Genomic DNA, 10,143 nt, shown 5'->3' with positions numbered 1-10,143 from the left:
CACAAAGGGCCAGAATCAGCTCGGAGGTTGATTTGGCGCCCCCCAAGAACCAGGAAACCTTTTGGTTTGCAATGTTGTCAAAACGGACGGGGGTAGGTAAGACGAGGATGAGAGGAAACAAGTAAGGTACCGTCACCAGCGGCAGAAGGACGACCGGGTCGAGGGGGGAAAAAGAAAAAATTCAGATCGACATGGGTACGATATGATACTCGGGTGCATCCGTGTGTCTGCCTGCAGGTCGTAATGGGTATTTTGTGGCTGTCGTAGCTGTCGTCAAACGGTTGAGGGCTGGTAGGTCCGGGATCAGAGGGGGAAGGATACTGGTTAATAAGAATACCTGTTGGGTGGAAGCAGCAGGGGACAAGAGGGAGGAACAGGAGAGTTCGAGGCCGGGCCAGGCTGAAGGATGAAACCTCAAAGAGTCGATCAGTGTTAGCGAACCAGGTTTTCCTCACGCCTCTTGCGATCTCTCAAGGACGGAATAGTTTTTCTTTGATGGGTAATTATTAGAAGGTATAATGAAGGGCAGTATGCAAACCAGCAGAAACGGCTCAACATCCCCGTTGGGTGGAAGAAGACGAGAAGAGACTGAAAGGGGAAACAAGGGGAGATGGCGGATGGGGGTATGGGGATATGGGAAATATTTACCGTGGAGAGGAAATGAGGCGATGATGACGGTGATCGTGGTGGTGGTAGTGATGGTGGTTGTGGTGATAATGGTTGTGATGATGATGATGGTGATGGTGATGATGACGATGATGAAGAAGAAGAAGAAGTGGAAGAAGAAGAAGAAGAAGAAGACGACGATGATGTGATCAAGACGATGGTTTAGTGGATCCTCGTGAAGATGGCAAGAGGTGAAGTCGAGGGGAGATGGCTGGAGGGGAGGAGTTGTGAAGAAAGGTCGTGAAGGGGGTTGAAGTTGGCGGCGACGACGGGGGGGGAAAGAAATGGTCTAAGCCTCCTCAGACCAGTCAAGACCAAGAACAAGAGACACAACACCCAGCAGCTGAACCAGCACAGGAACCAAGTTACAAGGCGAAGACAGGCGAACAGAAAGCAGAGGCGAGTATTGTACAGGTACAGTACATGTACCTGGCAGATGTTTCATCGAGGCGGATGATGCAGGGCGATTTGGTCGGTGGATGGTGATGACATACATCAGGGACAGCCCGGCTAGCGATGCGCTGGTGAGGGGCTCTTGATCTGGTTGAGTTTGCCGTGGGCTGGGCGCTGGAGCTGGAGGAAGTTGGCCAAAGCAGCGGTAACTCACTTACATCCTCAGGTAACTTTAAAAATAAAAATAAATTCAACGAACTAGTGATCGGTCAGCTAATCAACTAACTATAATTACTCATGATTGTCCCAGAGAACAAATTCTAGAAAACAAAAAGTCAAATAAAATATCACAGAATAGATTTTATATCGCTACAGTCCATCTGTCTCTCGATCTTACTATGTACAGTACAGTGCTGCGCGGACTTGCCCCAGCATAGAAACAGAATGCGAACAACTGCAAGGGGCCTAAGATCCAGACTTCTCTTCGCAGAGCCACCCAGAGTCAAAACAGTCGAGAGGAAAGAACCTAGCATGAAAAGATGGGTCCGGATCAATTTAGCCAGGTCAACAACAGCAATGATAAGAAGAAGAATACGAGTACGGAGGCGTACTTCAAAAGTTCGTTCCCGCCCTAGTAAATTACCTTGAATTTATCTTTCACAACATGGAAAACTGATAGACTTCCTGCGTGGGAGCAATGTATAAGGTTTAGTTATAGATGCGAGTAAATCACCTATCAAACCACCCCTGAAAAAATAGGCATCAATGAGCACAGGTAACAGCCACGTGTATAATGATTACCGCCAAACTTACTAGTGTGGGAATGGACTTTTGAAGTGCGCCTGCGTAATAAGGCACAAAACATCAACCCTTGACTCTCATTTGCGGGGAACTGCAGACAGGGGGGGGAGAAGGAGGAAAGCCCGCCCCCGTGTCTCTCCTTTCAGTTGCTAGTTAGTCAAGAGCACTACCAAGTTTACATACGAGTTCTCTCCTCCAAACAGGCCTCGCAGCCACCCCTGTACTGCCGTATTCAGTTTAGTTGCTTGGGACCAGTTGGACACTACAGACTCGAGCAATGCGCCAATAGCAGCCTCATGGCCAGATCCCGCAGAAGACCATCCTCCCACATTTCCCGCCTTCTCGTCCCCCTCCCTCCCTTCCTCCTTGTCTATTATTATCATCTCGACCCTCCCGAAACTTATATAGATCCATTGCCGCGGATGGGTTGTCCCCTCCGGTAAGCCTTGGCAACCATTCCCATATAAGAAATAAGGCTTGTACACCTTGCGGCTTGGCGTTACAGCTTCGCCTCTCATCGAGCCATCTTGAAACCGCCTGTGCAAAAAGGGAAAAAGGTTTTGGGTTTCGAGCCAGGAATCCAGAAAGCCCCATGGACTCAGCACTGCTTCCGTTGGAGCTGTACATGCACATGTACGTGCATACATACACACATACATACATACATTCATACATACGTGACCCGAGTGGGGCTCAATGCACTACATCTTTTATAAATGAGGCGGTGTCGATTGATGTCCATCGCCCTCATGTATTTACAATTCTATATACAGCATGGATGATGAATGAGCCAAGTAAATAATAATAATAATGAATAATAGTAAATGGTTGGAGAAAATAACCATTTGTAAAAGACAAGAAGAGAAAAAGGAAAAAGGAAGGGAAAAAAAAGAATACTGGAGAAATCTGTATCAATTTCTCGAGATATGACTAGTAAGAAACACGGGGTATGGGCAGCTTCGCCGATGCGGCAACCGTACATACAATCTTCTCGCTGCGTGCCGGCGGAGATGGTCCGTGAAGGTTGAATGATGATGATGCTGATGACGACGTCGGCGACACTCAGGGGGAATGAACACACTAGCCTCGGGCGAAGGAGGGCAGGGGAACAACAACGAGCTCCGCATTCGCTGTGCAGCAGGCGACAATGTACGGACGGAATGGCCACTTGGCAAGAGGAGGGGAAGCGATGGGGAGGGAGGGGTTAGCCGGGATTTAGGGCCAGGGCGCTTTTCCCTGGCGCGCGGGCTTTGCCGGGGCCCTGGGGGGCTCGGATCAACTGCTGAGGAATCCCATGGTTGCCATGCACGTCTTGGCTTGGACCCAAGGGCTCCCCTTAAGGTTGGCGCGAAGGCAGTTGTTCAATTGGGGGAAAACTCAAACCCGATCGATCCATGGAATGGGGTAGGGATGGGTACCTGCCGATGGGCTCGGAATATGGACTCTGTACCTGTACATGCACAAGCACCTCGACCTGTTAAACAATTCTACAGGTGCTGGTTAGACGGATCGCCAGTGTAGATACATTACCCCTTGTACTATACCCGTGGCCCGTGCCTGTGGCTGTACAGGTCATATATTAACCCGCAGGACTCTTGAAGCGTAATAAAAAGCACAAAAAGGAAAGATGGAGGCTGGGGAACAAGAAATATACAGCCCATAGGGGTAGCTGCCTGTATGGATGAATGGGGCAATCTAGAAGCGTCAAACAAACGCAAAAGGATAGCATGGCAAAAATCCTGATAGGTGGTGGCAAGCTTGGCGGGAGACGGCAGAACAGCTGGATGCCAAACCGGTTTTAAGGGGATCCATCCACGATCCTGCTTTTTTTTTTTGTTTTTTTTTTTTCGATTTACGGCTTCTATCATGTAATCTATGTGCGTTTAGCTATCCCAACCGATAAGTATCACTTTGACAGCATCTTCAAGCAGTAGTTGACAAATGCTTGCATGGTGTACGGAGTAGTTCCAACCGATCTACCTTGCCCATCGTCCACTTCACGAGGTCTCCTACAAATACCCACTTTTGTCTCTCTTGTTCATTGATTCGGGATTCACTTACTTTATATAGCAACGCACAGTCTACGGGGAAAGCAAGCTTACACAAAGTAGCCGGGTCACCATCGAGATCCCTCCAATAGATAGTAAGAAGGGAAAACACATTGACAATTTCCGCTCACCCGCTTCTATCCCAACCCGAAGTTTCTTCCTCAAAAGTCATCGTGGACCGGCTTCTATATTCCGTCCAATTTCAAAACCAGGTATCTTTTATATACATTTTTTCCCTCCCTCTACTGATGCAACAAGTAGAAAATTTTTCTGAAAATATCCACCCAATAGGAAGGAAGGATGAACCGGTGAGCGTGGGCACAATTGTGTTTTAGAGTATTCCAGACTCCGATGTGGGGAAATGATACTATTAATATTTGTCAATATGGCTCCTACCCAAGCACTGTACGATGATACAATTTGAACAAATTCCTGGGCTTTTAGTCTATGGGTTTCTATTTTCTTTTTCCTTTTTTTTTTTTTCTCTTGACAAGCACAAGGAGGACCGCATGCAAGCATCAAAAGGTAATCAATCATATTGCCCATTAATGCCATTGAACTAACCCACATGCCACATGTGCAGTACATACTTTTTATCTATATACTTGTATATCTCTCTCAGAGGAAGGAGAACTGGGGGGCACGGACCGAATATTGCATTGCCCTTGTGTCCAACCACCAACCAACCACCTTGCGTGTTTTGTTACAGGTTTTAAAAATACTATCATGAGAAGAATCTGGGCTAAAACGCTGTGCTCAGCTTCTGAGCACTGTGTGGTTGCGGTGACAGCTGCGCTGGCAGAGGTGCACAAGGAGGTAAGGTAAGTAAGTAAGCATCTGAGCGGGAAGAGCAGCTGTTTTTTATAGCTGAACCCGCGCATGTTGTTGTTGGTATAGCAAGAAAGAGGGAGAGGGAGAACAGATACTATAAAATATATAAAATATATAGTTAGGCCATTTATTTCTATTGCTTAATTAATGGTTACTAGTAATTCTTTGGTTCTTAAATTGTCTGTGGGGGAAAAATAGTGACGTCATTTCAATCCACTTCATGTTTCGGACTAAATATTCTTCATTAGGAAACATAAAACAGAAAAAGAGACGAAAAGATATCAAGATATATATATGTACATCTATATGTATAAGTGAAAAAGAAACTAGAATTGATGAAAGGGCGACCTCCTCTATTTACTTTTTCTTTACACAATACTCTTAAGTTAACAAGGCATGGGGTGGTCACGGCGCAACTTCGCAAGGCGATGATGCTACAACGTTACCAATCATATTTGGTGCCGTGGATATTGACGCATACAATTGCGGGGAAGCGGAGAGAACAAAGAGAGAAATATAAACGTTTCTGGTTAGAAGGGTTTGTCTTCATTGTTCAATCGTGTTTTTTGGTTTGGGGGGAGGTTCCACTATGTGTTTCAGACAAGATATTTTTGACTCTCGGGATTGAGGGCAGAGGAGGGGCAGGCGAAATAAATTGTTTGTGCGCTCCCCGGATGACACTTTATACTGACACTAATATGTACGCCAGTAGGGAAGGGGATTGCAATGTGCCTGGGCGATGCCCTATATCCGTAGGTTGCATATAGTTCTATATCCAGATACAAAACAGTAAGTTCATTGTTGACAAAAGCATTCCGCAAAAGCGGGTCTCTTCATCGACAAGAAAATATACCCCTCATTCAACAAAGGCCAACTTTCCCTACTTCGTATGCGCCATTCTTGATCTTCTCATCGTTCGCCATGTCTTTTACGAAGCTTCTCTGGCTTGTAACACAAACTATATTAGAAATCTGAAACTATGAAGAAAGCTGACTTGGCCTGTGCAAAGTTGAACAAGTCGAGATCGAAACCAGTTATAGTTGTCCTTGTCACCTGGAGGTATCAAATTCAAGGGACATCTTACTTTGTTAAATGCAGAAAAGGCACACCAGCAAACCAAAGCCTCAAATACGACCATAATAACTTGAACTCGCGCACGGTGTGAGGGGTAAGTCGGGGAGGAGGTTCTAGACAGGGACAAATTATGGTTTTGACCATGAGGACCTGCAGGTACATGGCGAGGCGTCCATGGTTGAGAAATGCTGAAAAAGTCAAGTTACCAACCTCCAATGCCCCTTTACAAATAACTGATGGGAAACAAAACCGGGAAAATGGGCTATATCATCCATCACCCTCTTATCAATTAATTTTTGCCTCCCCTCAAACCATCGGGGGTACAAGGTTATCAAGAAAAACTCAAAAAGCGAAACCTTGGAGAACACCAGCAAATCCTAAAAATGGCCACTTCAGCTCTCAACTCCATTTTAAGAGAGAGTAAACCTCCCCACCCACCCACAACTGCTGAACCATTTTCCGCAGAGTGATGGGTCTAGAAAATAAGTTGACTATCAACACATGCGGCGGAATGCGGCGGAATATGACCTCTCATACGAAAAATTAATACTAGTACACTAGATCATCGTTACCCTCGGAAGGAGGAGCCTGGTTAGGTTCTGGTTTTCGGGGGCTTGACGCCCTAGAAAGGGGGTGCTTCGCTTTGATTGATTGATGATGCCCTGAACCTTAACCAAGGTCTCTACCTAATCGATTGTTGCTCACCCCAATTAAACCAGGGGTATTATGGTACATGCACACCTATATTGTCGCCAATGCTCAAGAAGGTTCGCCAAGAACATGGAGGCCCTAGAGGGGCAAAAAGGGCAATCCCTGAGCAGCCGCCACGCATCTTGCCATGCGATGTGACACAGAGCATATCCATGTCTGGTATGCCGCTACTGTGATCTGATGGAAGGCGATTGATTGCCAGATGCAGATCCTGGCCGAAAGTCTGTTTTACTTTGGGAATGTAGGGGAGGGCTGCTTGGAGGGGTGAGTAGTGGGGTACTCAATAACAGAGGCGGGGAAAAAATGAGAACAAAAAGGACAGGGGAGATGTTGAACGAGAAGCATGTGATAACATGCTAGGCCAGGGCTTCGTCGTAATTTTTTTGCTTTTCGGCGAAGTATGATCTTTATCGACCAGGAAGAACGACAAGGATTGCTGGGTCAAAAAGCTGCTGGCATGTACTGTGCATGTACCCGCACATGCCGAAAAGCTGTGGCCAAAACTTTTCTTGATGTTTTGCGGGTTAGGTCAATTATGGGTCAGATCGCGTTCTCCTATCATGGTGAAAATATCCTTATTCGCCTTCTCCAAGGTAGGGTTCTACATTAGACGATAAATTTAAGCTAACATCTGCATTTGAAACTTGGATAACTCGCTCGCTAGTAACATCTGGGTGTGATAATAGAATCGTAAAAATTCAGACATCCAAAAGAGCCGTCCGACGCGGGTTGTCTCTTTCTTTTTCGTATTCTTTTCCCCTTTCTTATCTCTTTTTCCTACCTTCCCAGAGGACCTACAACTGCACTTACCATCACAGCTGCTTCTCGTTCCCAGTTACCCACCACAATAGGACTCGTAGACCCTCCAAGTCTAGTGACGCTATTATTTGGTAGATGCGAACCCCGCAGAACACACTCCCTCAATTGCTCACGGAGTCGCTCCCGGTTCGATCTCAGGGTTCTTGCGGAGACGCCCCCGCGGTTGATAATCTCTTGAACCCGTGTTGAGAGGGACGAGGCTAGTGAGCGCCAGAAGTAGGAAGGGAGAGAAGATGTGTCGAGGCATTGAAGTAATGGTTGGAGAAGGTTGTCTTTGACTTTGATGGATGGGTTTGATGTAGGTCTAGTTGTGGCTTCCGAGTGTATGGAAAGTGAGGGGTAATTGTAGTTAAGAAAAGGGTGAGCGGGAGGTTTGATGGTTTCTAGGAGAGCTTCAAAAGCCATAATGTTTTGGCACTTAGCAGATGTTTCTTGAAGCGTCCGGTCGAGAGTTGGGAGCATCGACAACGAGCGCGACAACGAAGCTAGCGATGAAGTTAGACATGTATGGATATAGCCCTTCAGCGTTACAAGGAGCAATTCTGGCTGGAATTCAGACGCCAGAATCGATGTATGGGGGGTTGGGGATAATAGATATAGTGCAGTAATTGCGGAGGTAATGCGGGACTTTGCATCTTCGGCTTGCGCGAACGTCGACGCCCCAGGAGCTTGGAGTTGAGTTCCCGAACCTCCGACAGCAGACCCTACCCCGCCCGTGTCCATCGCTAATGAGGACAGCGAGAATTTATTGATAATTTGTGTTGCTCTGGCTTTGACCGCGCTCTCGGCTGGAGAGATCAGATCACTTCTCAGAGTCCTTATCACCTTAACTCGATCAAGCCCAAAACACTCCTCATCTTCAGTGGTGGTAAACATCCGCCGAAGCATTAACAGCGTGTTAGAAGCCCGCACAAGTGCCCTATGATCTTCTACCACTAGCGAGCTTCCACTGTCTGGGCCCGTTCCAACTGGGCGGCCAGTCAACTCCAGCATCTGGCCTTCCAGCTGCCTACCTAGCACCAAACACCTTCCCACTGCCCTTGCTAATCTCACAGTTGCCCATGATCTTTCGGCAGCACCTCGAACCTCCTCCGCACTTTCCCACCGCTCTAAAACATCCTTCTCCAGCCTCCTATATCCCTCCCTTAATGCAGAAACCTGCCCTTCTACCGCCTCCAAAACCCGCTGACCAGCGTCGGTCTGGCCGCGCGTATGTGTAAGTAGTGGAAGCGCAGATTTCGTAGCCAATGTATGGATATGGGTGTCGATTTCTTGGATATCGAAGAGGACACGAGACAATGGAGTCGAGAGATCAAGCGGGGTATCGGACGGGTTGTTTGTGCTTGTGACAAGGGTGTTGGCGAAAGCAGCAGGGGAGAATGAGGGATCAAGGAAAGCTTCGTAATCGATATACGACGGCTCAGAATCGGCCATCTTTTACATATACGTCCCTACTTTATTCCCTTCGTGTTTAAAGGCAAAAAAATTAGGGACGTTTTCATTTTGGTCTAATAGTTGGAGCGGGGTTGGGTTGGGTCCTGGAAGCCCCGAAATGGTCAAACCAAGCGCTATTGCCTGGTTTTCTCGAAATGAAAGCACAGCGGGGGGTATAAAGGAACATTTTTATACCTTAAGTATAAATAAACAAAACGATATATATGAGAAAGGAATTTCGCGGTCTCAGAGCTTTTAGAACTGCGCGTATGCGAATGATTGGCAATCGAGGGGAGTCATACTGAGCCACGCGAGATAAGAGTACGGGATAGAAGAGAGATTCTCGAGATATAAATGAAAGATACAGGTGTCTTAGGAATAGAACTCCGCAAGGATATTCAGTGACAAGAATTGGGGAAACGATTGCAGATGAAGTTCGGTGAAGGGCATTTTGGGGATCAAAAGGTCATTTGATTGATGCTGCTTTGGGCGAGCTGCCACGGTTGGGGCAAATCTGCTCACGTGGAACTCTAGTTTGCTACGTCATTCCTTTGGGTAAGTCAACTTGGTTTCCCGGAACTTGCTATTCCTCGAATGGCAGATCCATTAACTATCATCCCCCATGTATTTGGCTTTGGAGTATATTCATCCGTCCTCCCGTAACTACATTATTGAATCGAGAATGCCTGTGGTGCGAATCCCGGAAACACATATTTCTCGGCCCCTAAATTGGATTTCCACCTGTATCAAATCCGAGGATGACAACGAGAATGATGTTTGGTTAGTTGATTCAATGAGAACAACGTGGGCACAATGAGCAATGCGATACTCTATGTTTATACTAGAGTCAATCAATCATGATTTTTGGGGTTCCTCCTACCTGGGACTGGCCACAGAGAACAGCTAAAAAAACAAAAACCGAAAAACAAAAAACTTGTCTGCAAACGCCTGAGGAGCTTGACAATATTGAAGCTTGGCTCACCCCGTTTGTGGAGAATTTTTGAATGGATCATGGTTTGACCTATCAGGTTTGTGGACTTAGATCAAGTCAGAACGAAGTTAATATCTCTTGCAATGTAGATACACGACTGTGTTGAGCAGGTAGCCAGATAATTCTGCGGCTTTCCCAAGTCGGTAGAAAACAAACATGTTTATAGAGCGTTGCCGTGCCCGCCCAAGTGGCGAAAATAAAAATAATAGCCAAATAGGAATGATATCGAGAGAGGAAAACGCTAAAATCTACATGGTAGGGAATTCCTGTGACCTGCAATGCATTCCCAACCCACGCCAATACAATGCAAGACAAAAGAAAACTGTAAGACACCAATGGGTATATAAATTAGAAAGAAATAAAAAGAAAAGAGGA

At 46.5% G+C, this 10,143-nt stretch overlaps 3 protein-coding genes across 3 annotated transcripts; 1 reads left to right on the top strand and 2 right to left on the bottom strand.

Annotated features, from left to right (window-relative positions):
- Nucleotides 1–1,309: 1,309 nt before the first annotated feature.
- Nucleotides 1,310–2,378, bottom strand: HCBG_02506 (uncharacterized protein; the record flags this gene model as incomplete). Its single annotated transcript, XM_045429555.1, has 4 exons — nt 1,310–1,317; nt 1,457–1,585; nt 1,873–1,901; nt 2,044–2,378. The coding sequence occupies 4 exons, from the start codon at nt 2,376–2,378 to the stop codon at nt 1,310–1,312; spliced, it is 501 nt and encodes a 166-aa protein (XP_045289450.1).
- Nucleotides 2,379–2,809: 431 nt separating this feature from the next.
- HCBG_02505 (uncharacterized protein) lies at nt 2,810–3,381 on the top strand (the record flags this gene model as incomplete). Its single annotated transcript, XM_045429554.1, has 2 exons — nt 2,810–2,873; nt 2,927–3,381. The coding sequence occupies 2 exons, from the start codon at nt 2,810–2,812 to the stop codon at nt 3,379–3,381; spliced, it is 519 nt and encodes a 172-aa protein (XP_045289449.1).
- Nucleotides 3,382–7,053: 3,672 nt separating this feature from the next.
- HCBG_02504 (golgi transport complex component Cog5) lies at nt 7,054–9,020 on the bottom strand (the record flags this gene model as incomplete). Its single annotated transcript, XM_045429553.1, has 3 exons — nt 7,054–7,125; nt 7,335–8,806; nt 8,973–9,020. 2 exons carry the CDS (start codon nt 8,775–8,777, stop codon nt 7,054–7,056), a joined length of 1,515 nt encoding a protein of 504 aa, XP_045289448.1.
- Nucleotides 9,021–10,143: the final 1,123 nt, after the last annotated feature.

Source organism: Histoplasma capsulatum (assembly GCF_000150115.1).
Source record: "Histoplasma capsulatum G186AR genomic scaffold supercont2.3, whole genome shotgun sequence".
Lineage (NCBI taxonomy): Eukaryota > Fungi > Ascomycota > Eurotiomycetes > Onygenales > Ajellomycetaceae > Histoplasma > Histoplasma capsulatum.
This window is presented reverse-complemented; position numbering and strand designations above follow the sequence as displayed.